Here is a 27,294-nt window from a genome sequence, read left to right as displayed (position 1 = left end):
TTCCTTTCTCCTTCCCTTCTGTCCTCTTCCAGGAGCCACTAAAGCCCCTATGGTATCTGCCAGATGTTTGGTAACTCCCAGAAGTTTGTCATTACCAGTCTGTCCATCCACTCCCTGCTCAGGGAAGGTGGTTTTGGGTGCTGGCTTGGCCACTGCACACAACACAGCTCAGCCAAGCCTGCCTGCCCTCTCACAGAAGGGGCTAGAGCCCTCTCCATGCCCTTTTTTGCCCCTTCCAATGCCAGCTGCACAGCTGAGGCTCCCACCCAGCCTGATCTGGTGAATCAGACCCTGCTAATGTGTTATTTATGGAAGCCTGTCACGGAGCTTGAAACCAAGCCAGCCAGGAGCCTTCTGCTTCACCCAAATGCATCTTAGTGAATTAATAAAGAGCAAACATTACAATGTGCTTTGCATTTTTACTTACAATCCAGCACTGCATTGTCTGGAGAGAAAAACAATATGGTTCGGCCCCGCGCTGCCTGGGGAGAAGAGGGTTCACTCTCATGCATCATGGCACTGCGTTAGTCAGCCCTCAGACAGCCCAGCACCACCCTGGCTGCACAGAAAATCCTGCTGATGTGACAGCGCGGCACCAACGCCCCCAGCTCAGCAGTAGCAGGGAAACCTGGGCTGCCTGATCCAGCAGCATGGCCAGAGCAGGTACAGCTGTGTACAGATCACGTGTGGGCACACTGGAGCACTCTGTTTGCACCAAAGGAGCCAGGTGTAGGACCAGGACACAGGATGGTCCCTTGTCCCTTTATTCGCAAGATAATGCACTTGTTCTTACACATAGCGCAGTACAATGAAACCAGAGATCAGACAAGCAGAGTCTGTGGAAATCCTTCAGGTCCCTGCTGTCTGGTCAAAAAAGCTGGGGTTTATCCTCATTACAAAGATGCAGCTTTTCAGCAGAGTTCCTGTCTTCAGTATTCCTCCTCTGCCCACAGGAGCATGTGGAGAGGGTGCAAATGCACTGACAATCATCCTCTAAGGCTTTGCCCAGGTACCTGGTGGTTCACCTGCTTTCATCCGAGACACTTGAGCAGCCAGCTCCTTGCAAGAAAACTGTCTCCATGGGGCACACCAACTGCCTTCATCTGGGTCCAGACTGCCAGTGTAATAGCCTGCTCCCCGCAAGTTTTTGATGAGACTGTCACAAATCCATGTTGCAAATCACCTCCACCTCTGCAATCTGCACTGATGAATGGGACTGACTCTGCACAGTCCATTACCCTTGCTCAGCCCCTTCCAGTTCAGGGTCATCTGCAGGGTCCAGATATCAGATCCATAGGCACATGCAACACAGATGTTTTCCTGCAGGTTAAATAGTCTGAGGGAGGTTGAACTTCCATCCCCTCCTCTTGGAGGCTTTTGCTATTTCTCAGAGACTTAGTCTCCAGAAAAACGGCAGAAAGAAGGGGTTGACTCAGAAGATACAAGGAGTTGTCACAGCTAGAAACTGCTTGCAGCCAGTCCTCCCCAGAGCTGAATATCCCAAAAATGCTACTGAGTGCTGAATGCAGTGGTTCTAAGCATCTGCTTCTTTCCAGGGCAAGCCCAAAGCCAGCTGAAGGTTCTTGTTTCCTTAACAGCTCTCCCAAGGAAAACTGATGTGCTGCACCTGGTGCAGTCTGCGCTCTGGCCAGGACCTACGACTGAAGCAACAGAGCTATACTGAGACACTCAAAAATATTAAAATCCTTCTCTGGAAACTATACATAGTACAATATTGAAGCTGCAGAGCAGCCTTCTTAGGCTAAAATACCCTCCCACCTGTTCTACTTACCCATGTCTTAGGAACACTCCACTTCCCGGTGACATGAAACCCTCCTGATGAACGTCCCCGTGTAATGTTTTCCATTGTCTCTTCTTGGCCAAGGCAAGCCATGCCTTTTTGGCAGGAGCAACCTGGGCTCAGTTAGTCATATCTTCGTCACCTCTTGGCTAGACTACAGCTATGTGATACACCTGGGCATGAAGCCCACAGCACTTGGCAAATGCCAACCAGGAGAGTATGCTGCAGTGGGAGCCATGGCTACCACAAACCCATCAAATCTTCCCTCTGCTCCCCAGACCATCTTTTGGCTTGGAAGCCAAGCCAAATTCAAGCCTGAGTCCTGATCTTCAAGGCATTTGATGGCATGGACCCAGCATGGCTAAAAGATCAGTTAAGACAAAGATGGAAACCATGATCAACAATCAACAACTCCTCCACTCTCTGAGAGCAGTGGATGTATCCAGCATGAGGACTTGCCTGTGACAGAGACAGGGGTTTCTCTGAGAACAAACTCTTCCCAGCTGGTGAAAAATGAAGTATGTCTAATATGCTGAGTAATTCCTTCCTTTTTCATATCCCATCTCTCTACCAAGATGTGAGCTAGGTTCATTCTGGATTTAGTTTGCCTTTGCCTTTTTTTTTTTTTTTTTGTTTTTTCTATAAAATAGTAACCTCTCTCTCCTAAATCCAGATGAACTTCTTGATCTCTTCCCCAGCAGTGGATTCTCCAGCTGGCAAGACAAGATGCACTACATCTTCGCACTAAGCAGCAAGATCTGCTACTACATTTCAACAACAAACGCTGGAGTACTCCCTCTCAAAGAGACCCTTCAGGGATCAGTCCAGCAGTTTCACCGAGGCTATTCTAATGAAAGATCTAGTGCAGGTCCCTGGATGGCCTAATCCAAAAGTCTCCACACTGCACTCCACAGGGAGCAAGCTTGTGACATAGTGCCTGTTTGTATTTACAGTTCCCTAATGGAAATAGCTAGAAATACCTTTGTTTAATTATTACTTGGAAGCGTAAGCACTAACCATATTTGCTGTGGGCTACTGATGGTAAAAGGTTTGGAAGGAGAAGGAGTCAGTTCAAAATATGGCCCTTTCATTGCTACAGACCTTGAGTAGTGTTTTTAGCTTCCCTGCAGCATGTGGTGATAGGGACAGACTGAGCACTGGAAAGTGCTAGTGCTGCTATACTGTATCTGCTTCTCTTGACAGAGACAAGCATATACCGGGAGGGGTTAAAATCAGGGCTGGAAAAAGATGTGGTCTAGCTTGCTGCCATTTTTGGCAGGCAAAAAAACAGGAAGGCAAACACAAGCCTCAGATTAATACCATTAAAAAAAAAAAACAAACCCCACACTGATTTCTCATGAGCATGTCAACATTGTGACTCCTTTTAAATTCTCCACGTTTCTACTGAATTAACGTGTTTGTGCATGTTTTTTGAACTGTAATCCGTAATGCCTGGGTCTACTTAACCTCTCTTTGCATCCTGTGCTTCTTCATGTGCATTTGTCTTCCCATACATATCTACATGCCACATTGTGCATTTAGCAGGCTCCCTAAATATGGCTCATAAATCACATAGGGTTAAAATTCACTCCTACTCTCACAACATTATTTCCTAATCTCTAAAACATGTCAGTCGAAGAGCTTGAGGGTGACCTTTGGTATCATAAATCGGAGAGTAGGTTGACATGGAAATGACCTCAAGAAAATCAGACCGTAGAATCACGCACCCAGCTCCGTACGAGCCTCACAAGGGTAGCATGTCCCCAGGGCTCCCAGGGCAGGACGGAGAGGCAAACCTCTGCAAACCTTTCCCCGTGAGCACTGGGAGAGAGGGGACGTGTCTGCTGGGAGTGACATGTGTTTGCAAACACGTCCAACACGTCCAAGGCTTGCTCTAGCGGGGGCGAGCATCTGGGGACGTTTCAGGGAGGGATTGGACCCTGCACCGCTGCACCGGGATTTTGCCGTGCACTTCGGCAGCACCCGGGCTACAGCCTGAACTACAAGCAGCATTTGGGTTCCCAGAGAGACATTTGTGGGCGGGAGCGCGGTGTTACCGCACAGCCGGAGCCCCCGTGTCCCGGGAGAAGCGGCACGGTATTGCCAGAGAAGCGGTTCTCGGTACGGCCAAGAGCCGGAACAGTGTGTGCAGTAATTAGCCTGTAATTAGTGTCCTCTGCAAATGGTGCTCCATCGTGCAGTGGAACACTTCCAGCAGCCGACTAAGGACTTGGTTCCCCCAGAAACCTCTGCCTGGCTGGTGGCTCTAACTGTGAAGCCCAACAGGCTCGCCGCGACGGTACTGAGCGAGGGGGATGCCTGCCACGGGCTGCAGGGTACCGGATCGCCAAGCACGAAACAACGCACGCAGGTAACGGCAGCGACAACAGCAATACATAAGAGTACATATACATACACATGGACACCACTATGTGCCTTCAGACCTGGCAGAGCCCCGCACGAGGCAAATGCCCCGGCGCGGTCAAGCCGGCGGCCACGGTGCGGCGGGACGGGGGCGGGACCAGCGCCGCAGGGGGGGGGCCTAGCGCCCTCCTCGGCGAATCCGGGAGCTGGGGTGCGGCGGGATGCAAGTGAGGCAAGCGGCGATTGGGCGGTGGGAGCGCGGGGCGGAGCCGGGGCGGGCAGCACTGGACGGGGCGGGCGGGCGGCGGGCGCGCAGCTGGAATGGGGCGGGCGGGAGTGGGGCGCCCGGTGCAGCTGGCGGGGGGCGCCGGCCGCCCGCCATAAAGTGAATGGCCAGGGTGAATGGGAGGCAGTCGGCCGGCGCCCTCCGCCCTCCCCGTGAGCCGCGGGCCGGCAGCGAGGCGCAGAGTGCCCGGGGAGCCGGGGGGAATTTACTTTCTGACAGCGGCAGAGCAGCCCGAGCCGCGGGCCGGGGGCCAGCTTCGCCCCTCTCGCAGGATTAAGGCCGCCCAGCCGAGCCCGCATCTGGAGCCGCTGTAAGTGCCTCTCCTTTCCCAGCCCCTCCGGGCAGGATTTTCTCCTTCTTTCCCTGTGAGCCCCTCGGCGCCAGCCCGGCCGTGCGGCGCCGGCCGGCCGCAGCCCTTCTGGCGCGGGGTAAGAGCATCCCCGGCGGGACGGCTCGGCGCGCGCTGCGCGGCAGCACGGGGACAGCCCCGCTCCTGCCCGGGGCCCGCGACCCGTCGCCTTCTGCGGGGCAAGGGGCAGCAGGCCGAGGAGGGGGAGAGCAGGCGGATCGGGCCCTGTCCAGCAGTCCAGGAGGGGTCCCGAGGCTGTGTGTGGCGGAGCTGTCCCCCGGCGTTGCCGGCGTCGCTGCCTGCCTGACGACGGGGCGCGGCGCCTTCCCCGCTCTGCCCTTGCATGGCCTGGCGGCCTCTGCTCGCCGCTGCCGGGGTACCGCAACCCCGGACACCCCTTCGGGGCCGCCACGGGCCCCTCCCGGCAGGCGCTGCCGGAGCCTCTCGCTGTTGCTAAACTTAGTCATTTTCCACTCGGACGAGCGGGGCAGGGGCTGTTTAAATTATCCGGGGCTCGCTGTAAATAACGGCGTTGCGGGCTGCGGCTCAGCTGTCTGCAGGGTCCGGGGGAGAAGGGCGCGGGGAGCAGAGGCGGGGAGACGTCGCCAGAGAAAAGGAAGGCAGCCCGACGGCTTTTGGACAGTTGGATAAATGATATTTATGTAACGGGCTGGCTCCTGTTTACAGCAGAGCCGACCTCCCTGCAGCGCCGGGGAGAGAGCGAGCCGGCCCCCGCGGACGGAGCGAACCTGCCCCGAGACACCGCTGGCTGCTGCGCCTTGGTGGCCGGGGCTCCCGGGACCCGACCGGGAATAATAGACCTGACTGGGCTGCGGGTGAAGGAGCGGGGGGAACGCCGAGCCGCCCCGGCGGAGCAGAGCCGCCCGGCGCCGGGAGGCTGCGAGCAGAGCCGGTGCTCGGAGCTCCGGCCGCTTGCACGGGCTCTGTCGCCTCTTCGGCGCCGAGGCCACGGTGCAAACCGGCACTTATCCGTCCCGCCGGGTGCCCAGGAAGCCCGACCGACCGCAGCGGGCGCCCGACGGAACGCGGTACCGGCCGCTCTCCCGGCTATTTCCCTCTCAACGAGTGCCGCTCCGGGCGACGGGTTAGCCCACCAGCGCGGTAGCCCCCTCGTCCTTCTCCCCGACCTCCTCCTCGGAGCAGGGGAGAAGGGCGGCTTCGCTGCGGCTCTGGCGAGGGAGGGCAGCCGGGGCGGGGGTCGACGCCCGCGCTCCGCCGCAGCTGCTGGAGCGGCCCCAGGGGGGCGGCGAGCCCGATGCCGCCGCGCGGGGCACACCTGTCGGCCCCTCTGCCGGCGCCTCCGCGGCTGGACAGCTGGGGGAACGGGCTGGGAGGGGGCCGGCTCTGCACCCCCAGCAGCGCCGGGGCCTGGCAGAGGCGCTGGCGGAGGTCGGTGCAGCCCTCCCGCCCTGCCGGGGCTGAGCAGCCCGGAGCAGTAGTACCCCGGCCAGAGGTCCCAGGGCTCATACACCTTTCCCACTCGGCCCGCTGGGCTAGGAGATGTAGGGCTTGGCTCCGCACGGACAGCCACAGAGGGGCACGCTGATGCAGGGCCCCGGCAGAGCCCAGGTGTGAGCCTACAGCTGCTGCACCTGGCTGGTGCTTCGAGCTGGTGGTGCAGGAATTAAAACCAGCCCTTCACATGCTTTCCTGTTCCTTCGTCTCAGTGGGAGGCTGCTTCCCACCTGATGGATCCACTTTAAGTGGAAACTAGTGCTGAATGCATCCCCCACACAAGTGGGTTGTCCATGCTTGGCTCATGGCCTGTAGGATGCTAAGAATGAAATGGCTTCATTCCTTCTGCAGTTTCCTGAGATACTAAAAGTAACAGTTCAGGAAGGTGCCTTTCAGGAGTGTCACCCCTGTTCCTGTCCCACCTTCCAGAGGCAGGGAGGGGACCACAGTTTTGGTGATGGGATCAGGGTGTCCCTGGCTCCCTGCATTCCCTCCCAGCCCCTTGGCCTGTTGATGAGCCAGAAAGATGGGTGTTTGCGCAGGCTTTGACAGTGCCTTGCTGTGAGGGACAAAGAGCTGCCTGCTGGTTCTTGAGGGACCAGCAGAGCATGGTAGCTGCTTTTAGTCTCCACAAATGTATGCAGAAGGAAAGCAGGGTTTGATTTTCATTAGAAAGCCATCTCACCATGCCCAGTACTCCTTACAAGGAGACCTCACGGGGAGATGTCTTTTCCCAACAGCCTGGAGAGGGGTCTGGGTGAGGGCAGTGTTTTTTCCTGCTCTTACTGGGTTTGTATGAGTCACCTCAGACCTGCAGCTCAGGCTTCCCCTCATGAAAGCCTGCCTATATCCCTGTAACTGAGTTGTTTGCTGTCCAAGGCACTGGTTCGAAAACCAGTATCTTTCTCTGGGAGATAAAGCATTGCAAGTCTCACTTAATATCTATTACGTTTCTACAAGGGCTTAATTCAGGCAATTAATAGATGTGAAAATTATGACTGAATTGCAAAAGTGTCAGTTAATGTACCCTGCAGGGAGTTAGCAAAAAAGAGTGGCATCTTCTCTCTCTGTCAGATGCTACCCAAAACCTTGAGACTGAGAGGTGAGGCTGACTTTGGAGTCTGCCAAAATGAAAAAGCCAGAAACCTGATCTAGAAGGCTGCTCCAAAAGGAAGATGAGATGAGCTGGGGACATGAGGTCTGTCTCGTGACCTGGCACATGCACCCCAGCTCTGGGGACAGGGGAGGTACCCGGACTGGGAACAAAGTCCCAGATGGAGAGAAGCGGTGGTTTCACACTGTGTGCCCTGCAGAGGCAAGGCAGTGGGTGAGACCATGGGACTGTGAGGGGGAGGGTCAGAAATGAGGCTGTGGCATCTCTGAGCGGGCTCAGTGATTATCTGGCTGTTTGAAAATGGGAGATTGCTATTTACTTAGGGCCTGATGGCAGAGGGGGCAAAGCTCTCCCTCTTGCTGTGGGCCGCTGGGGCATCAAGCTGTGCCAAGCCCAGGCATTTGCTGTTGGCAGGCAAACAGCCTCCACCAACTGGCATCCAAGTTAGTGCTGAGGCTGTAGGAAAAACCCTCTCTTGTCAACACCCAGCTGAACCAAGCTGGGGTTTCAGACGGCTGGAGAAAGAGGATTTCTGAGGCCAGCCTGTTGTGCCGCACTTCCCTGCCTCCCTTTGTGTGCTGCTCCCCCTCGCCAGCACCCCTGCCCTCCTCCCGCCTCACCTCTGAATATTAATGCCTCTGGCAGATTGGATAATAATGTGACTGGGAATTGAATGAAGCTGGTTATTAGCTCTGGGCTTCCTTGGGGCATTTAAGGGAGTCCATGGGCTGTTCCTGGAGGCTTGGCAGCACAGGGGACTGGGACTGGACCCAGCGCAGAGGGGTTCGCTTCTGTGGAAAATTATTTGCTTGTAATCCTCATGTCTCTGACCCCAGAGGAGGACAGGTACAGCAGCCTGCCCAAAGCTGCAAAGTCCTGCAGGATGGTTAGTGATGGTTTTCGGCAACAATGACATTTTAAAAGTCGCTCTCCAGAAGGAACTAGGAGACCAGAAGCAGATAAATGTTTCTGTTATTTATTAGGCTTTAAAGAGAGACAGATAGTGAGCGAGGGGTGTCCCCTTCTTCCCTGCCCACCAGTGTCAGAGTGTGCCCAGCAGATTCAGGAACAGGGCCAATCCTCTGCACACTGAACAGGAAATTTCCTGCCGATTTGCAGAGTACAAGTTCAAGCTCAGAGCCCTCATTTCTGAAGAGATGCACCTTGTGATGTCTTTCCTCAGGAGCTACCTAGCCTTTCCATAGGTAGATCTGTGGATGCTTTAACCAAAGAACAATATCACTGTCATCCAAAGGAGAAACAGAGCTCTGGCAGAATTATCTAATCTAATCTGAGCCAGAAATACAACCTCTGTTCCTTGACCCTCAATCTGATGCTCTTTGCTATCTCTCAAACCACAGCTCCACCAGAAAATAAACATTTACACCCTGTTAACTAGTGCAAAAGAGGAGGGAAACCAGAGCCGAATTTGCAAAAGCTGATATTAATTTTGTCCTGATTTTTAAACTGTTCAAAGTGTTCCAAGATGCATTAATGGGTCTGTAGCTGCTGGGGATCTCAGTTGATGTGGGGAGCTGGATCCTGCTTGGATTGTATTAACCCCTTCAAATCACCATCAGAGCTACTGCAACTGAGACACCTGTTAGTAAACTCCTATCAAACAAGTTCCACAATACCAAACCTGACAGCCTAAGACACTGCAGTATATAGCATGTATGCTGCTCTGTTTTACGTAGCCCTGATCCTGCAGACAACTCTTATTAAATAAATGCATTTATTTGCTACTTGGGGAGCTTTGGTGGGATGGCAGGGGCTGGAAGGCTCGGTGCCTGCAGAGCTGCCTGCAAAAACTGAAAAAGTACAAAGATGAAATTAATGACTGGAGAGTTCAGTTACTTTTGCCTCTCTCCCTCTTCTTTCCATCATTGCCCAGTCTCATTTCTCCCCCTTCCAATGCTGCCATTTATGCAAATCTAATTTTTAAGAAATGCTTATTATAAATGACCAATGAGAAGCATGAAGGTTTAACTATAAATCAAGTTGACCTGTCTGTGTGTGGACATTTTTATTTACTCCTCCTTCTGAAAAACAAATAAATGGAGAATCCCTCAGAAATAAAGCAGCTCCCTGCTTAGATTTGAACACACTTTAAAAGAAACCTCTTTTGTTTTAGCGATTTTTATTTCCTGTTTGTTTCTGAGCTTAGACTTGACAATGAAAACCACATGAAATTCTCTTTTTGTTCCATCAGTTTTATTTTTGGTGCAATAATATCCCAACTTCCAGTTCTACAAGTTGGTTTTTGGTTTGTTTTATTTTTCTAATGTGTTTATTGCAAGCTTATTTTTTGAAGTAAATTTATGGAAGAAGTTTTCCTCCAAAATAAAATAAGTAAGACTTTCTAGAGGACTAGATGTATCAGGATAATTTAAAAAATAAAATCTAAATCTTGAAGCTAAATTAATTGAGCCGTGAAGGTCAGTTTGGGTATAGATCCATACCTAACAAGGGGTGTATCCCAGTTAAAAGGGTTTTGCAGCTTAGTTTGTGTCGGGTGGATTTTAATAATGATGTTTAAAAAAACCCAGTGCTTGATCTTAGCCGTGCCGCTAGTCCCAGGCCGCAGTGGGAGCCGGGGGAGGCTGTTGCCGCTGCCCGGGGCTGCCGGTGGGGTTTGGGGGAGGCTGGCGGGGGCAGAGGCATTTCTGGGGGTCAGGTCGCCGTCCCCGCAGCAGGCAGCTGGCCGGGTGGTGCAAGGTTGGTGGTGTGACCTAAGCGGCAGGGTTTGGAGACAGCTCACTTCCCTCTGCCCTGGCCCTTTTCTCTCTGAGCGGCTTTGATGGGATTGCCCGAGGGCCCGGCTGGATGAGTAATGAGGACTCCGCAGTTTGCTTTCCAACCCACCCAAACTGCCTACCTCCCAAGGCTCTGCATGGGATGCAGCCTCCAGCAGATGGAAAAACTAAGGATTGGGGGGGGGGGGGAAGAAACAGACTTTGTACTCGGTCCTTAGGCAGCACAGTGCATTTCAGGATCCTGAAATTTAAACCTCTTGTTTTGCTGCTTGTGATGTCTGTTGTGCTCCCAAATTTAGGGACGCTGGGTGGTTTAGCCACAGCCCCGAGTGGGGCACCTGGCCGAGAGGCTGTGGGCACGGAGGGCTGCCAGCCCTCCCTGCTCACCCACCCGCTGTTTCTCCTCGTTTCCCCCAATACGCGCAATTTAACCATTTGCCGCGGGAAAGCAGCACGATAACCAGGCGATCTGTTGGCCCGATCCTGCCAGCGCAGGCTGCTTGCAAAACGCTGCAGGATCAGACCCTGCAGTGTTTGTAGCAGAGAGAGCTAATTGCCACCCTCAGTCCCCTTCAAACAATGTCTGGGTAAACAGGCTGACCTTCAGGGCATGTTGCAAGGTCCATAAAGGCAGAGTGGCGGGCAGTGAGCTCCCGCATCCTTCCCGGAGCAGCCCTCCCCCTGCCCCGGCCCTACAAGATGCAGTATCCCGAGGAAAAAGGAAGGGATACTGTGGGCTGAGATCATCCTCTTGTTTTATTCACGGCAGCCTTATTCCTGCAAGGATTTTTCTGACAGAATGCTTAAAAAAATATTAAATATAAATTGTTTGGGGGGAAAAAAAAAAAAAAAGACAAATCATCAGGAAACCTTACAGCCAGGCACAGCAGACATCGTCTCTCTCTGGCACTGTAGGTTTATGCTGTGAGACAACACATCCCTCGGAGTGAGCCAGCTGCTTCTGGGCTCTCTTTGCCTTAACCAGCAAAGCTGCTCGTTGGCCATGGTGGCTGGTGGGGCCGTCACAGCACCCTTAGCAGTCGCTGCTTTTCCCTTTGCAGCCCTGTGGCCCTCTGTGCTTTGCCAGGTTGTTTTAAAACAATGATCCAGCACCACTCCCCCCCACCGAAAAAAAAAAAAAAAAGAACTGCTTTTTAGCCACCAGTTTTGCCAAATTTTGTCACAGAACAAATGTTTATGGTCAAGTCAAACTTCCTCAGAAAGGATTTCTAGCAGAAGTGCTGACGGATGGTGGACACGGACAGTTCTACAGTGCCCCAAGGTCAGCCGTCCGTAAGGGTGTGACATGCCAACGGCATGGCGGGATCCTTCCTGACCTTCAGCCCTGTGCATCACCCACTTGATTAGGGGTTTTCTTCAGCTTGTTTACTAATTGTGAGAATCATTTACATCTTCAGTAACATCTGAGTCATCCGCTGCCCTCCATCTGCATACAAAACTCCCGACAGTGGCTGGAGTCACACAGCTTCAGTCCTTGATCTCGCTATCTCAAACCTCCATAAAATGGGCCAACTTTACAGCCACAAAGATACAGAAATGACCCCACCATGCTGCCGCAAGTGCAGCCCCCACAGGAATTGGGCTGGTTTCCTTTGACTGCTGGAATAATTAGTCAAATTCATATAATTGCCCAAATAAATACAGCAACGCATACCGATCTGCTGATGCCAGCCCTTGCTGCCCTTTGCTGCTGCGTGAGCAGCGCGTGCCCGGCACCCGAGCTGCCGGCAGGGTGCAGGCAGGGTGCCTCTGCTTCACACTCCTCCCTGGGATCCTGGTTTGCAAGTGTCTTGTCTTGCTCCTAGCTCTGCTTCTGCTCAGCTCACGGGTGCAAGGGAAGATCACGGTCCCTTGTATGAGGTGGCTGTGCAGCTGTTTTCCCCCTATGGAGACACTGGCAGATCCTGCAGGGCTGGCAGGAGATGCTGTGAAGCCAGCCTGCCAGGTCTGCGGGAATGGGCAAGAGCAGGCAGGGATGAGCAGGGTTGGTACGTCCAGGCCAATGCCAGTGCTCCTCTTTAGTGGGTTCTTTGTTTTGGTTGTGAGATTCTCCCAGACCAAGTTTCTTACTGAAATAAGTCTATTTTCTTGGTTCCGTGAAACAAAGGGATTAATTTATCTGAAGGACTTTTCTTTCCCCGTGCTCACATTCCCAGCACTCCTGTGCTGCGGAGTCTCACCATGCCAGCAACTTTGTGTGATCGCAATTCATTCAGACAAAACTGAGCCTTTGCTGGTTAGTTTTGTTCCAGATGCCTAACAAACAAAATAAGCCATAACAAAGCACGGCTTTATTAGTATAACTGCATAGCCTGTCACAATCCCAGTCCTGGCTGATGGAGCTGAGGTACCGAAAGCCTCACCGAGGCAGGGCATTCAAGGAATACCAGAAACCCTTCAAGGGATACCAGAAACCCAGACAGACATGGTGAGACCTCCATGCAATGCTTACATGAGTGCAAGAAGCATGAACATTTAGTTCAGGAGGAAAACCAACATTGCAGAAAGTCTGGCAGGACTTTCTGTGTTAAATTTAGCTCTTCATTTCCAAATTTTGGGCACCATTTCAAAAAACAACCAGGTAGGCTAAGTGCAGCACTGGGCTCTAAAGATACTGCCACAGATCTTTTAATTTAAGCCAAACCCAAGCATGTTACCCTGTCTCTGCAGACCCCCATGGTTTAACTCAGTGGAGTCTCTACCAGATGAGTCCAGGGGCCACAGACACACCCGTTTGGGGAGGACGATGATGCTTTATGTACGCGGCATGGTTACTGCAGGGCGCTTCCCCGGCGTGGGGGCACGGTGCAGCCCATCAAATAAGCGAACGGGACACATTCCATTGTGGGCTTTTTTTGCTGCGGACATGGGTATGGAGCTGTCAATCCTTGGGACGTTTCCATTGTGATAATCCTCCAGAATACGGGGGATATATTAACCCTCTGCTGCTCAGAGCAGACGTTTCAGCCATCACCCTCCTCTGCAGTTGAGGCTCGCGTCGAAGCAGAGGAAGCGACTGGCTTGGTCTCACCTTGCAGGCTGCTGCCAGCCCCCCGGGGAATGCATTAGGCAGTGTCCAGCAAGGCTGGGCATTTCCCTAGCACCTCTTATCTGGAGATCTGGAAACACTTAAAGGAATTTTGCTCCATTGCCTCTACCAGCTCAGACAGGCTCATTAACATCATTTCTGAGATGAAGGATGGAGTCCCAGGACAGCCAAGTAGTTTTAACTACATCACAAGCCAAGCTGGCGACAGCACCTTATCTTCCCCACCTTCTCCCCGGTTTGTGTTGTTGGGAACTTTTCTGTGGAGCCGTGCACAAAAAGAGAAGAGAGTGGAAACAGCCAGGACATCCTCCTCAGAAAGCCAGCCTGTGCTCCCGCTTGCAGGCAGGCAGCCTGGCAGCAAGAGCCGGGAGGGGCTGCTGCAGTTAGAATGGCACCATGAGCTGCCAATGATGCTTTCTCAGCCCACAGGGCAGTATTGGCCAGCCCAGTGATGGGGCAATTTGGAACAACAAATTGCTCTGACAGCAATAAGATAGCAAGCACCTCAGGAAGCTTTGGAAAATCCTACTGATGGGAGGAAAAAAACCCCAAACTGTGTTCCAGGCTTTAAAGCGGCACAGACTGCTATGAAACCACTCAGTGGCTGAGCTCAGGAGTTAGTGCCCAACTGCAAGGACTAAATCGAGAAATAAAGTTTATTATAACTTCTGACTCAGCCCCGTTGTAGGTCGATGATCCATTTCTGAGTGTGCGCCTGAAAGCGCTGCGCAGCCAGCCTGGCCTGTGCACAGCTTGAAGTTTGGGAGGCAGGCAGCTCACTCTCCTGTCCCGTAATGGCTCTGCTCTCTGGGTCACCGGTTGGCTGCTGCTGTTTATCTTCCAGTGATTAATGCTCGCTCTTGGTTCCTGCTGCAATTCCATCAAGATTAGAGACTTAAAACTAGGCTGAAATGTTTAGCAGTGAGTGACCCTGGTCTCCCCATAGTTGTATTTCTATAGTCTTGAGGAAGTGAAGATTAACTCTTGTCTTGCATCCCACCCTTTTTAGCTTTCTAGCTTCAGAGAAGGAGCCCTTCACAGGCAGCACTCCTGTCAGCTGGCAAAGTCTGGCACTCGGGTTGTCAAGCGATTCTTGTGCTGTGCAGGCTGTGGCACTTGAAATCCCAGCCTGCAGGCACTCCAGTGGCACTGTCCTCTGAACAAATGTATGGATCCAGAGCATAAAATACTCTTCCAGGGGAGGACAGGCACAGCCTCAGCCTCTTCCCCTTTGACATGGGGCAGAGGAAGAGGCATGGGCTGCTCCACGGTTGCTCAGCCCTTCCTGGGGACCAAAGTACAGAGGCAGACTATCTTCCTGAAAACGTACAGTTAGACAGAGTCCCAGATGCTTATCCCTGCTAAAAGTAAGGCAGCACACAAAGAACATGAGCATGAGAGGAGTGAAGCAATCAGCTAAACTCCATCGGGAATCCAGTTACTCCCAGGAGCTTGACTTTTGGGATTGATGGAGCAGGAAGAGACAGCTCAGACCCTCAGACATCTAGTGTAACATCATACCTTCACCTCAGGGGATGGAAGAAAGACACCCTCCCCCTCAGCTGACTGCAGAGCACCTTTCAGCCTGAGGGATAACCCTGAACCCTTTGTGGAGATCAGCAATCCCAAGCAGAAGCTGCAGTTACCGGCCTTAGCTGGAAGCACAGGCGGTGGGGGAAGCTCTCAGGACCTGGATCTGCCGGAAGCAGCCTGGCCAGGCATTCCTCCTACCTGTGGGTCACCAGCAGTCTGTGTGCTGCTGCATAGGGACCCCAAGTATCAGGTCCCTTTTGAAGCACTCCTGCATGTCCACGGGAAGCCAAATAACATCAAAACAACCCACGAGACAGCTTTTCTCCTCCAGATCAACCTGCCAAAGCAGGTTCAGCAGGTATCCTGCTCCCTGATGGTAGCGCAGGGAGCTGAGCAGCATGTACTTGTCAATCTGAAGACAGCTCTCAGTGGGCATATCCACATCACAAAAGATACCACTATAATTAGCCTTACTTGGCTCACAGTCAGCCTTTATGTTTCCTTCCCACCCCTCCAAAAAAAACAAGCAAAGGCATCTTTGCTCTCGGGTGATGGAGCAGCGTGTTACTGAGAACCAGGAGAGAGGTCACAGGGATCCTTACTTGCTCTTTTTGGATAAACAAGGTTGCCCTTCTGGTGTAGAAGTGCCCTCCGCCTCCTGCCCCAATGGCTCTGGCTTGGGTAGCCTGGCACTAATGCAGAAATCAAAATGGAGTAAACTTGAAGGGAGTAAAAGCCTAAAGTCAGAGCTGCTCTGTTCCTCCACCGTGCCCATGGGGCAGGGACAGCAGCTCCCAGCTGGCTGGAGGGACCTGCAGAGGCGGCCACTGGCACCGGCACACAGGAGCCAGGAACAGGGTGCACACAGGTGGTGACTGGAAAAAAAGACGTTTGTTACAGATTTGGGAACCTTTATCTTGGAAGCAGTTACATACATCCATGTATGGAGTTACAGGTGCCAGGGCAGGCTCGGAGCCAGGTTAGTTTTACGAAACTGAAACTTCTGAGGAAGCCTGGCTGCATGTTGCTAGTGCAGGAGCTGTCCCTAAAGAAACCATTCCTTTATATTAAAAGTGAGATGGAAGAATCAGATGGAGATGATAAATTTGATTTTGTCTGAAGATGTTTTTGAGGTGCCAATTTCAGTAACTCCCTGAGAAAAGGAAAACAACTTAGTAGAAATGCCATGAAGATTTAGCGTTGACTTTTTTAATGTCTCTGGCTATAGAAAGATCTAGCCAGTGTGGAAGAAAGCTCCTTTAATTAAACCAGAAAGGGCTTTGTAATCTAGAATAATACCTACAACCTTTTGTGTTAGTAGCATGGGGTTGCCTTTGGGTAAATACATTGGTACAGAGCTCATATGCTGTCCCCCATTGCAGACTTTTCCTGCAGTCTCTCATAACCAGAGCAGATCCTGGTCTCCCTTTGCTTCTCTGTGACCTGCTCACAGCAAGCTGATGCAGCCTTCCTTGATGCCATCACATAGGGCACATGCAATAGGTATATAATTACATATATACATACAAAATCTCCTCTCTGAAATCATCCTAGTTTTAAATTCAGTTCAAAAACTTTTTCTGAGCCTCAAGTTCCAGTTTCAATTTGAATATGGACCACACTTTAAAACCAGTTTTAGTCTAGGTCCCAACTGCATCTCTGAGGCAGGCCCAACGTGCTATGTTGTGCCCTGTTGTTTGAATCAACCAAGTAACCACCTCACTGGTGCAGTAAAGGATGGTGTATGAATTTTCGATACCAGGACTGGGATGCCCTAAGCCTTGTACCTTGTGTTGTCATTTACATCTATGGAACCGGCTGTAAAATACTCCCCCCTGGTTTTCCCATCTCCACTCTAGTTTGCACAGATGAAAGCAATGCAAGATATGCAAAAAGAGTCCCAAAGCAAACAGGACCCTGCACAGGAGGACAGCGTCTTTCAGTTACAGCAAGGCAGGAGTCTAAATTCCTCCTTAAATCTGGTCCAGTACAGAGTCAACCCCAGAAGAGAGGAAATTGCGCTTGACAGATGCAATCATATGCAAATGGCTGTAGAAGAGGGGAAATTATCATCTACAAACATTGGGCAGAAATTCCATCTGCTGCCACCTCAAGATGGGCTCTTAATAAATTCTGAGACAGCAAAGTGACACACATCTTAATCAAGACTTAATCCATGGAATTAATTCACTGCGCGTTTCTGCATAATTCCAAGAGTAATGCTAAAAGCCATGGCAATATCAGCAGCAGATGGACTCCCTCTACTCCGTGCAAAGGTATTAAAGAAAACAGAGCCCCTATCACATCACTTCGTGTACGTACACATGGCAAAAAGCAACAGGGCTGTGCTCTACTGCTGCCAGGAGCTGACGCAGCCTGCGGACATCAAAGGTCAGGCTCACCGTGAGGTGGAAATGGAAACCAGCCTCATGGCAAAGACTGAGCGCCACTGCTTCTCTCTGGCAGGAGGTGAGGAGCCCTGGGAAACCAGCACCAGGTTCCTGCATTAGATGCAACCTTCGGAGAGTGGTGTGTCAAGTCAGATTCATCAGCACTTGGGAAAGGTTTGGGATGGAGGTTAAGCAAAGGGGAGAGCTGAAGGAGGACTAGAGAGCAAGAAAAGCTGATGGGAGTTTCATGAGTGAGATCTGCTGCAGAAACGAGGTGGATAACAACCATTAGAAATGGCTCCCTTCCCTCTTGCTGTGGCCTGGGAAGCACGCTTCAGGTATGGGGGTCAGCCTTGCCAAGGGCCCCAGTGACAACCCTGCTCAAATTGACAGGAGGTTTTAGACAGCTCTGAAAATACATTCTTAGTCACTGTCATCCACCTCCAAAGGAGGTGCAACAGCTATGTGATTAATCTCTTGTTTACATGTCTAAACACTAGTGCAGTCCAGGCGAAACACTGCCTTCAGTAAACTCTGTCACCGACATGCACGGATTTGAGGGGCCAAGCAATTCTTCACCAGCTACAATCCAGTCCTCGCAAATGACTTCCACTTGCAGTTTTGAAATCCCAAACACCTGGTCCAAACCCCCCTAAATCTGAGGATCCCAGATCCCAGCGTAGTGCATCAGCTGCTGTTATGTTGTAGAGTGACAGGCTCTGTAGCTGGGCAGGTGAGATATTAGCTGAGTTGACCGGAGTTTCAGGAGCTGCTGTGGTCCCCTCAAAGTGGTCCAACTTCCAGAAGCTATTACACCTGCATTGGTGACAATGCATCTTACTGTGTATAGCAGGGTCAAGACCTGAAACTCAGATTTAAGATCTAGCACAGGGCCAGCTCACCTTTCCAAGGTGATGTGGCTGGGCTTGTACCACCTGCTGCTTCACAGCTGTCTCTCCCTGGGCATTCAACATGGTCCAGCACAGAGCAGTGCTCACAGCCAGGCTCCTCTAGGCAATACAGGTGAATGGTGCAGGGGCCCCAAGGAAGAGTGTGATGAGAATAATTGATTCCACAACAGATAAGCATGGAAAAAAAGGTGGCTGAGGACTCCCAGTGGTGCCTGAAGTTGTGGGGAGCAGCACCACCAGCTTCCCAACTGGGATGCTTTCAGCCAGAGGAGGTGACCCATGGCCACAGAAGAGGGACTTGAGGGAACACAGGGTGCCTTCAGCCCAGTTGACCTAAGGCTGGAAGTGAGCTGCTGCTGCAGCTGGGCTCACTCATCCCCAGGCACCCAAGGGTGTGTAATGCGATTCCTGTGTTAATTCAGGCTCCAGAGGTCCTTGTGTGCCCAAAAGGACTCCATGTGTACTGCCTGGGATCCCTGCTCATGGCAGTGGCTGTGCAGGCAGATGTACTTTCCTATCAGTGCCACGCACAGGAGTGCGTTTCTTTGGTGATGTGTGTGTGTCTGCATTAACTGTCTCTGGACTGCCTTCCTGCATTAGGCTTTATTTGTGTTTGACCAGTTTGTGGAGAAGCAAAGGAACAAGAGGAGGGAAGCTGGGCAGGGAGGATGGGAGGCGGGATGTCTGGAGAAGGTGCTAACAGCCCTTGGCTGGCCCAGAACCACTTCCTCAGATCTCCGTTACACAGCATGCTCCTGGCGTTGCTATTTCAGTCTGAATGTCACCTATAAATTGGAGACTCTTTCTCTGAAGGCTGCAAATAGAAGTGTCACTAGATGATCTTTGATTTATAGGGAAGCTCAGCAGAAAGCCTGGCATGTCCATTTTCCAGCCAGGAAACTCAAAGTGGTCCAAGGATCACACAGGGATCCTTTGCTTTTCCTATACCTTTCGTCAAGGGTTGGCAAGTCCCTCCCAGAGAGGGTGGGGAGAGGTCACACACGCAGATTCATCTCCTTAATCACCCTGTGCCTGCTGCTTTTTCAGATTTCTCCTCCTCTGCCACCCATCCCTGCCTCATGGATTTCAACCTGCTGGCGGACACAGAGGCTCGCAGCCCAGCCTTGTCTCTCTCAGACTCCGGGACCCCACAACACGAGCACAGCTGCAAAGGACAGGACCACAGCGGTGAGTGCGAGGCTCAAGATGCCAGAGAGGTCCTGACCTGTCCTTGCGGGTGGATCTGGGTGGCCAGTTGCTTGCAGGAGCTGGTTGCTGTTCTCCTGGGAACACACTGAACTACTTGTACCGTGAGCCAGCACAGTGCCATGGCAGCAGGGCCATCCCAGTGAGCAGGGGGAAGGTATAGGGGCATGTATCGCAATGACAGTGCTGTCCTGGTGATAGGAGGTGCCTGGCCGGGCTGCAGGAAGCCACTGCTGACAGAGGGTGCAGGCAGGAGTCAGGCAAGCGAGGTCACTGCCCAATTGAGATTTTATTGTATTCACATAAACCAGGTACCCAGAGAAGGAGAGGTCTCCCTGCAACATGGGAAGTCCTATCCAAGGAATGGAAGGCTATGGTTGGTTATAAATTACCGTTTTTAAAAAACCCTATTTAAATTTCTGAGTTTGAAACTTTCCATGCTACAAGTTAACCTTGGGCTGAACTTTCCAGATTCAGACAATAAGAAGGAAGAGAAATACTGTCTTGCCTCCACTTTAATTGAAAAAGCCTGGTTGTCTGTGCTTTGGCACAAGGCTCCACAATGGGTAGCAGGTTGCTCCTGTCCTGAGAAGGTCTCTCTGACCATTCCTGAAGGCTGAACAAAACCCATAACTCCTGTATTCTTTATCAAGCCCTGAAGAAGAAACATCACCATTCACATCTGCTCAGAAATCACCTACCAAATGCTATGGCTTCCCCTGGATTTTGCATCTGTTCTGTGAGTACTCCATCCCTCATTGCTCTGGATGCAGCAGGACAATGCAAAGCTTCCCCACCAGTGCCAGCACGAGGGGAGGTGAGGGCTGAGGACAGCCTGCTGCTCCCTGCATAAAGCCTCCGGGCTCACCCGCATGCAAAAGCTAATAAACATAATGACACAGGTTAACATTCCCCAGAGTAAGTATTGTGAAGTGAGTTATGCTGGGATAACTATGGTCAGAGAATCCACCCACCGAATTCCCCACTGCACGCGTACCTTAGTTGGGCACATCCCCAAGCTCAGTGGCTCCTTGTCAGCTGCTTTGGATGCACAGCGGTCATCTCCATTCAAGTGGCCTTCCGGATCGAGCCCACCCTGGCACACTGCAGAACTGCCAATTTAGGAGCTGACTTTTATTTCCATTAGGCATGAGCAGCTAATTCCAGCTATGACCACAGTCGTTTCATTGAGTGGGCGAATGTGCACGAGATATATTCCACACCCTATTTTGGGTTGACAATAAATGCTGGGTGCCTGGCTACGTCACTCCCCACTGTCTTAAATGGTCTAGAAATATAAATGGTTCTGGGAGGTGGGTGTTTGCCAGCGCTACCTGCATGCAGAGGCTGGCAGCTTGTGCTTTCATATCAGAGAGGCCAATGGCAGCCACACATCCCCAGTGCCAGGCAGCGTGTCACCAAGGGCTGCCCAAGACGGGGTAGGGCTGTGCTTCTGGCACTTCTTGCCTCTCTCCTCAGCTCCGCTTCCTTCATCCACAGAACGTGGGATCCTGAGGAAGGGAGTGCAAACCTTCTTGTCTGGGCTCAGCTCTCAGAGATCTCCTGGGATGGCGTGGAGTGAATTGTGACACCCCCTTCTGTTAGGTTTCATCAGGCAGCAAAGGTCAGGTGGAGAGCAAGGATGAAGTGGGAGGTGGTGAGGAACTGCCCTGCATCTCCCTGAATTCTGCTCCTCAGTATGGATTCAGAGCACCCACAGGGTCTGTCCTTCCCAGAGGGTCCCTTGTTTCCCTGTATTGCCCCACTTTTGATCCCCACTGCAATGCCCAAGCTCTGCACCATTTACAGAGGGTACTTTTCCCCTGCCTAGAGAAGCAGCAGAAACAGAGATGACAGTCCCTATTAGCAATGCTCAGAAGAGCCACGGGTAGGAAGTACAGAAACGGAGAGGCCAATAAGACGAACATGTAGCTGTAGAGATTTTTCCAGGCTCCAAGTCAGGATTCCCACATCTCCTTGGACTTCACAAGATTTATGGAAAGTTCTACACCAAAAGGTATGGAGAAGACAAATACCAAAGCAAGATATTTGGTGAGCTCTTCCATCCAGATGGTACAGCTGGCCCATAAGCCAGTGGCATCTTCGCTCTATTCTCCTTTCCTTTTGGTGTAGTTTCTTCCTGTGTGAAGCAGGGTGGTCCTGAGCAGAAGGTCTCGATCAGGGCACAGACTCCTGTTCGTCAGCAACCCCTTCAGAAATCTGCATTTGTCAGGGGCTCCTGTGGGAACATATCCCCTGTATGCATCAGGCTCTTAATTAACCCAGACTTAGCAGATGAACAACAAACCAAATGTTGTCGCTTCTTCTATACTGAGCCATTCTTAATAACTAGCTCAGACATGGTGGCATCATTCCACTTTTAATCTGTTTTAGAGATGGATAATGCAGGAATCTCCCTCTTCCAACAGTGGCTTAGAACACTGAGCTAGAGAAATCAGATTTATCCTCTTGGAAGAACCACTGTAAAAGCAAAACAACACAAAACCCACATTAAGAGCACAATTCCAAGAGTTCTGCCGAACATAGGATCCCCACATGAGGGTGCCCATGGGAACGCAGAGAATGCTATCAGACCACAGCCATCTCCTGCTATTCCATGTTTCAGGTCCTGTAGCTTCTTGGCAACTTTCCAAGGGGAAAGTTCTCATGCAGGTAAAACCTGGGTGGAAACAAGAGCTGGTCCTGGCACTGGGAACAGGAGACAGCACCTTCTCACTGAACACAACCAGCTTGTGCTCTGCTGCTGTGAGCCAACACATGGTAGAGGCTTCTCCAGCTTCTCAGAGCAGTTCTCAATAGCCAGCTAGCTCTCCTTGCCGTTGCTTTCCTGCTGGCTGATAACATTAAACCTGCCACAGAAGTGGAGGCAGCTGGTGGGGACTCTGCAACGCATGCCCATAGAAACAATTATTTTCTGACTGCACTCAGGCTTTCCTCCATGAAGAGTGAGCATCTCTCCTGCGGATGCTCTCCATGGCTCCAGCACTGCTCCCTCCAGAGGCAGGCAGGTGCAAGAGTGGTTTTCCCAGGAACAGCAGGGAGTGGTTTCTGAGTTAGCGCACTGCCACAGGAACGGAGTAGTGGCACCAGGTCCCAGGCCCTGGCTCCTTTAGAACATCTGCTGGTGGGTACAGCACTGCCCTGCAGCAGAGCCCTTTCTCTGTCTCAGGTGCCTTTCAGCCTCTCTCTTTTCCATTTAGCTTTATGGGGCATATTTTTCCAGACCACATCCATCTGACTTGAGGAACCTTTTTTTTTTCCTCGCCCAGCTGTATTCCAGGTTACTATTTTCTTGCCTCACTGCTTTTTAAGGGGCTATACAAGATACTTTCCATAGTAGGATTTTTCTAGACTTTGGATACTTTTAAGCTATCTTCCACTGAAAAAAAAAAAATATACAACCAAACAAAATTTATTTTAATCTGAATCTTGGCAAAGTGATGCCAGAATTTGTAAAGGTCCTTCTCCCAGATGGAAAAGTTTGGCAACTGTTTGCAGCAATTTCTACTTAGTTTAGCTGAGTATTTCCAACTGCAAAAGAACACCTCCCCTTCCTGCTGAAAACCTGATTTTTAGTTAGAACTGCTTCACCTTGCTTCTAGATCAGAGGAAGGAGGAGGTGAACATCAGAAATTATTTATTTTCACCGGAATAATTTTCTTCTATGGTGACTTGTCTTGATTCTTAGTAGAATTAAACATGAGCTGTAGTTTTCCTCCGTATAGTTGTCCTCCTTAAATTGCCCAGGTGCTCAAATGGGGCATTTTCTTTTGATGGTGGAAAATATTTATATTTGCATTCTGCCCCGATTTGTAGGGCACCAACAGCCCCAGGAGGGGCTGTGGCACAGGGAAGTGCCTGGCTGCCCACCTCCAGTCGTGACAGCCCAAAGCTTAGATTTAAGGCCTGGACTTAATGCCAGGCAGGAGGCTGAGCTGTACTTTTCAGTTAGATACCAGTGGGAATGCTGGAGAGTTTCAAGATGTTCACTTAAGGGGCAACAAAATGAAAGATGCTGCTTCTAGGAGAGGGATCTCTGAGTGAGGAGTAGGGAAGAGGCAGAAGAACAGGGAGATGCTGGAGTATTTCATTGTAAGATCTAAGAAAGGCCTTTTCCTACTTTTTAAAAATAGAAATACATGCCCCTAAGTAAGAAGGTAGAGGAGTAAGAAGGTAGGAAGGATAAAAATTTGTGCTTCTCAGGTGTAGTTAATTTAAGAACCTTGACTTTCTATCATTGTCAATTTGCCTTCTTCCATTACTTGTCCACAAAAACACTAATGGATCTTTTGCTGTCTCATAAGTGGCAGTTTCCTTTCAGTTTTTATAAAGGGCACCTTAGGCAGAGAGTTTTAAGCAGAATAGGAAATGGCTGGCCTGGATAAGTTCTGCCACTATATCACCCATCTTAACTGCAACAAATGAAAACCAGAAGTTGGAAGTCTGGAAAATCGAAATCCAGTCGCTTGGAAGCTGACACATATTGGAACAGTTAAACAAGGGCCAGCTGTGCTGCATCAAGGGGCTGTTGTTTTGGTGCAGGGTGGATGCCTGCTTACAAGGGCAAGGGAGTAAGATCTGACCACTCCTGTGGGTGCAGCTGGAGCTGCTGGTGACTGCAGCAGAGAGGGACCTCACTGAGGATGTACTGGTTGCCGTAAGGACAGGCTCTCCAAATGCATCCAAGCCCCCGAGCTGACTCAGGGGATCTCTCCCATCTTTCTGTTTCTTGCACAGACACCGAGAAGTCTCAGCAAAACCAGACGGACGACTCCAACCCTGAGGATGGGTCACTCAAGAAGAAGCAGCGGAGGCAGAGGACACACTTCACCAGCCAGCAGCTCCAGGAGCTGGAAGCCACTTTCCAGAGAAACCGTTACCCAGACATGAGCACCAGGGAGGAGATTGCAGTCTGGACCAACCTGACGGAGGCACGAGTCCGGGTAGGACTGCAGCCCCCACATCTTCCCAGGCCTGAGCTTGTGGGGAAGAAGCCAGCTGTGATACAAGCCACCAAGCAATTAGGGGCACTAGAAGATTTCCCTGTCTTGAAAACACCTCACCAGGCTCTATGCCTGAGATTGGGCACATCCAGCCACACACGTACCCCCATGCTGGTGGTTCCTTCCCCAGCCAGTGCCACCTCAAAATAACACCGGGAGATGCAAAGCCCAGGCTCTGCCACACAGAGCCCCACCAGCTGGCTGTCTTGACCCAGCAGACCCCTTCCTTTCAGTGCCATTGTCCCCAGCCTTGCCCTTGCTGGAGGGCGCTCTCTGGAGTTCCCAAAGCACTGTGCAGTCACAGGCATAGTGTGGCTGGGCTCCAGCTGGAATGAGAGCTTCTCTCTGCTACTAGAAATATGAGTTAGCAGCATCATGAATAGCCTTCCAGCAGCTTCCGTGCCCTAGGAAGTTATATTGTTTGAGTCCCTTCAACACTAACAGATTTTTCCTGTTAGATGGCAGACTTCTAACACCCCACCTGAAGCCCAGTCCTGAGGTGCAGTCAAAAGAGAGGTTGTTTCCTCCACTCAGCAGCTCTCAAGCTGCGTCCCCCAGATACTTTCCTTCCAAGTCACACAATCCCAACCCTTCCTGCTGGGCTGTGGTTACTTGGAAATACAGCGAGTATTGTCCTACCTTTTCCCCATGTAAATGGCATCCATTTATTGAATGAGGTGGGTTATTCTATGTATTGTAAAATGGCAGTGGTTGGGTTTTGATCCAGCTGGTGATTCTTGCTGGGAGATGACCCTGCAGCCTAGACATCTTACTGCAACCTGTTTGTGATGCTCAGCCTCCCAGCCCCCTGGAAGCATCCCCAACCCTTCAACAGCTCTCACCTTCCTGGACAAAGAGACCAGGGCAAGGCTCCTTCCAGGGACAGTCCAGAGCAATTCCCATCCTGTCCCTTCTCTCTCTCTCTTAGGTCTGGTTCAAAAATCGCAGAGCTAAGTGGAGGAAACGGGAGAGGAACCAACAGGCTGAACTATGCAAGAACAGCTTTGGAGCCCAGTTCAACGGACTAATGCAGCCTTATGACGACATGTATTCCAGCTATTCCTACAACAACTGGGCCACCAAAGGGCTTGCCACAAGCCCACTCTCAGCCAAGAGCTTCCCGTTCTTCAACTCAATGAATGTCAGTCCCCTCTCCTCCCAGCCCATGTTCTCCCCACCCAGCTCCATCGCCTCTATGACCATGCCATCATCCATGGTCCCTTCTGCAGTGACTGGAGTACCAGCATCCAGCCTCAACAATCTGGGAAACATCAACAACCTGAACAGCCCAAGCCTCAACTCCGCTGTCTCATCCAGTGCCTGTCCTTATGCCTCAACAGCCAGCCCCTACATGTACAGGGACACATGCAACTCCAGCCTGGCCAGCCTGCGGCTGAAGGCCAAGCAGCACGCTAACTTCACCTACCCGGCAGTGCAGACGGCAGCTTCCAATCTGAGCCCTTGCCAATATGCCGTGGACAGGCCCGTATGAAAGGCTGCTATCTGACAACCAGGGACTTGACCTTACCTTGACTAAAGGAGACCTTTAGACCTACAACAGAGTATGTCTTGCAGAGAATGAGAGTGAACGCAAGAGAGAGCAAGAGAGCGCGAGCAAGCGGCAAGCAGGCAGATGGACCTCTATGAAGATTTGTCTAACTATTGTATGGTGAATTTTGACTGTCTTTCCCCTCCCAAGCCCCTTCTTCTCTTGCCCACCAAACCTCCATCCTTGTGGTAAAGAAACCAAAATGATCTACTGGAAGCCCCGTGGGGAAATAGGAGCCCTGACATGTGGGGTGCTTGACCCATGGACAGCAGAACCAAGTGTGTTTCAGTCTGCTCCTCTGATCTCCCCCCTTATAGTGAGAGCTCCCCAAATCCATGGAACAGCACAGGCAGCTGGACACCAGCCCTTCGGGGAACAGCCAGGGACAGGGCAATGCAGGGCCACTGCTTGGTGCTTGGCTGAGCCCTTCTCCCTGCAGGCATGTGAGATTTCAGTTAAAGATGTCTTGCCTGCCTATTTGTCACACAACCTTGTCTGAATCGATTGGCATCTCTCTTTATAATGCATATATACGCATGTCTCTTCAGACTTGAAGCCTTTAGGATTGGGGAGTTGTAAGGATATAAAATATGTGTGTGTATATATATCTTATATATATACAAATACATATATAGACATTAAAGTATGCTTTTTTGTTTTGTACATGAGATAACCTATAAAGTAGACCTTAAAACCAAAAACCCCATAAAGCAAGCACATCCACTGAAGCAGCATCCTGGCCATCATGCTTTCCTGCTTCAGTCTTTTCCAGTCAGATGGGAACACCTTTGCAAGTGTACATTCAAAGCATACCCTTATGCAACAATCAGCTCCCCCTCACACATCTCTTTCTCTTCCCCAAATCCCATTTCAAAAACAGATAATAAAATAAAAGTTGGCACGATTCCTTTAAGGCCTCTGCCTGTCTGGTTATTGAGAGCACGAGCCTGTGTCCGAGGACTCAGAAATCAAGCGCCAGCAGCCCGGGCAAGACCATCCTTGGGACTGCCAGCAGGAGGCAGCCCAAGTCAGACCAGGGGTTTGCGGTTTGGAGGAGCCATCACTGCTCATCACTTACAAATCGAACACCTCGCTCCTCAGGACAGCAAAGACCTGTTGGCACAGTATGAAAGGGAAAACAAGTCCCCTCCCTGCTCCCTGTCCATGTGTACCCACTGCAGCAGGAAGGCTGAGCCTCTCCTGGTGCCAGATTCCCTGCCACGATGGATGGGGCCAGTGCCTTTTGGGTCCTGGCAGTCTGGGGTAGAGGAGCCCCTCCAGGCACCCCTGCTCCAAAAAGCATTCCCCAGGGGAAAGGCCAGCTGCAGCCACCTGCCTTGCTAGCCTGCTCCTGTGCAGTTTCTGTTGGGAAAGCTGTAAAACAGAGCCAGCTCTCCTGAGATGTACCTGCACCTGATGCTTCAGCCGATACAGAGGGATGCAGCAGGTTCCTCCAAGGGCTCAG

General features: G+C 51.4%; 1 protein-coding gene across 1 annotated transcript; it reads left to right on the top strand.

Annotated features, from left to right (window-relative positions):
- The first annotated feature begins 4,508 nt into the window (after nt 1-4,508).
- PITX3 (paired like homeodomain 3) lies at nt 4,509-26,737 on the top strand. The gene is made up of 4 exons (XM_065844020.2): nt 4,509-4,761; nt 19,098-19,238; nt 24,015-24,220; nt 25,209-26,737. Exons 2-4 carry the CDS (start codon nt 19,130-19,132, stop codon nt 25,770-25,772), a joined length of 879 nt encoding a protein of 292 aa, XP_065700092.1. The 5' UTR covers nt 4,509-4,761; nt 19,098-19,129; the 3' UTR covers nt 25,773-26,737.
- Nucleotides 26,738-27,294: the final 557 nt, after the last annotated feature.

The sequence above is a fragment of the Patagioenas fasciata genome, chromosome 8, assembly GCF_037038585.1.
Source record: "Patagioenas fasciata isolate bPatFas1 chromosome 8, bPatFas1.hap1, whole genome shotgun sequence".
In the NCBI taxonomy this organism is placed as follows: Eukaryota; Metazoa; Chordata; class Aves; order Columbiformes; family Columbidae; genus Patagioenas; species Patagioenas fasciata.
The sequence above is the reverse complement of the archived record's forward strand: the minus strand, read 5'-3'. Positions and strand labels throughout refer to the sequence as shown.

Excerpts from the sequence above, each read along its gene's own strand:
- PITX3 (XM_065844020.2), top strand. The coding sequence starts at position 19,130 with ATGGATTTCAACCTGCTGGCGGACACAGAGGCTCGCAGCCCAGCCTTG. Across the intron at positions 19,239-24,014 it reads CAAAGGACAGGACCACAGCG|ACACCGAGAAGTCTCAGCAA; the intron begins GTGAGTGCGAGG and ends TTTCTTGCACAG. Across the intron at positions 24,221-25,208 it reads TGACGGAGGCACGAGTCCGG|GTCTGGTTCAAAAATCGCAG; the intron begins GTAGGACTGCAG and ends TCTCTCTCTTAG.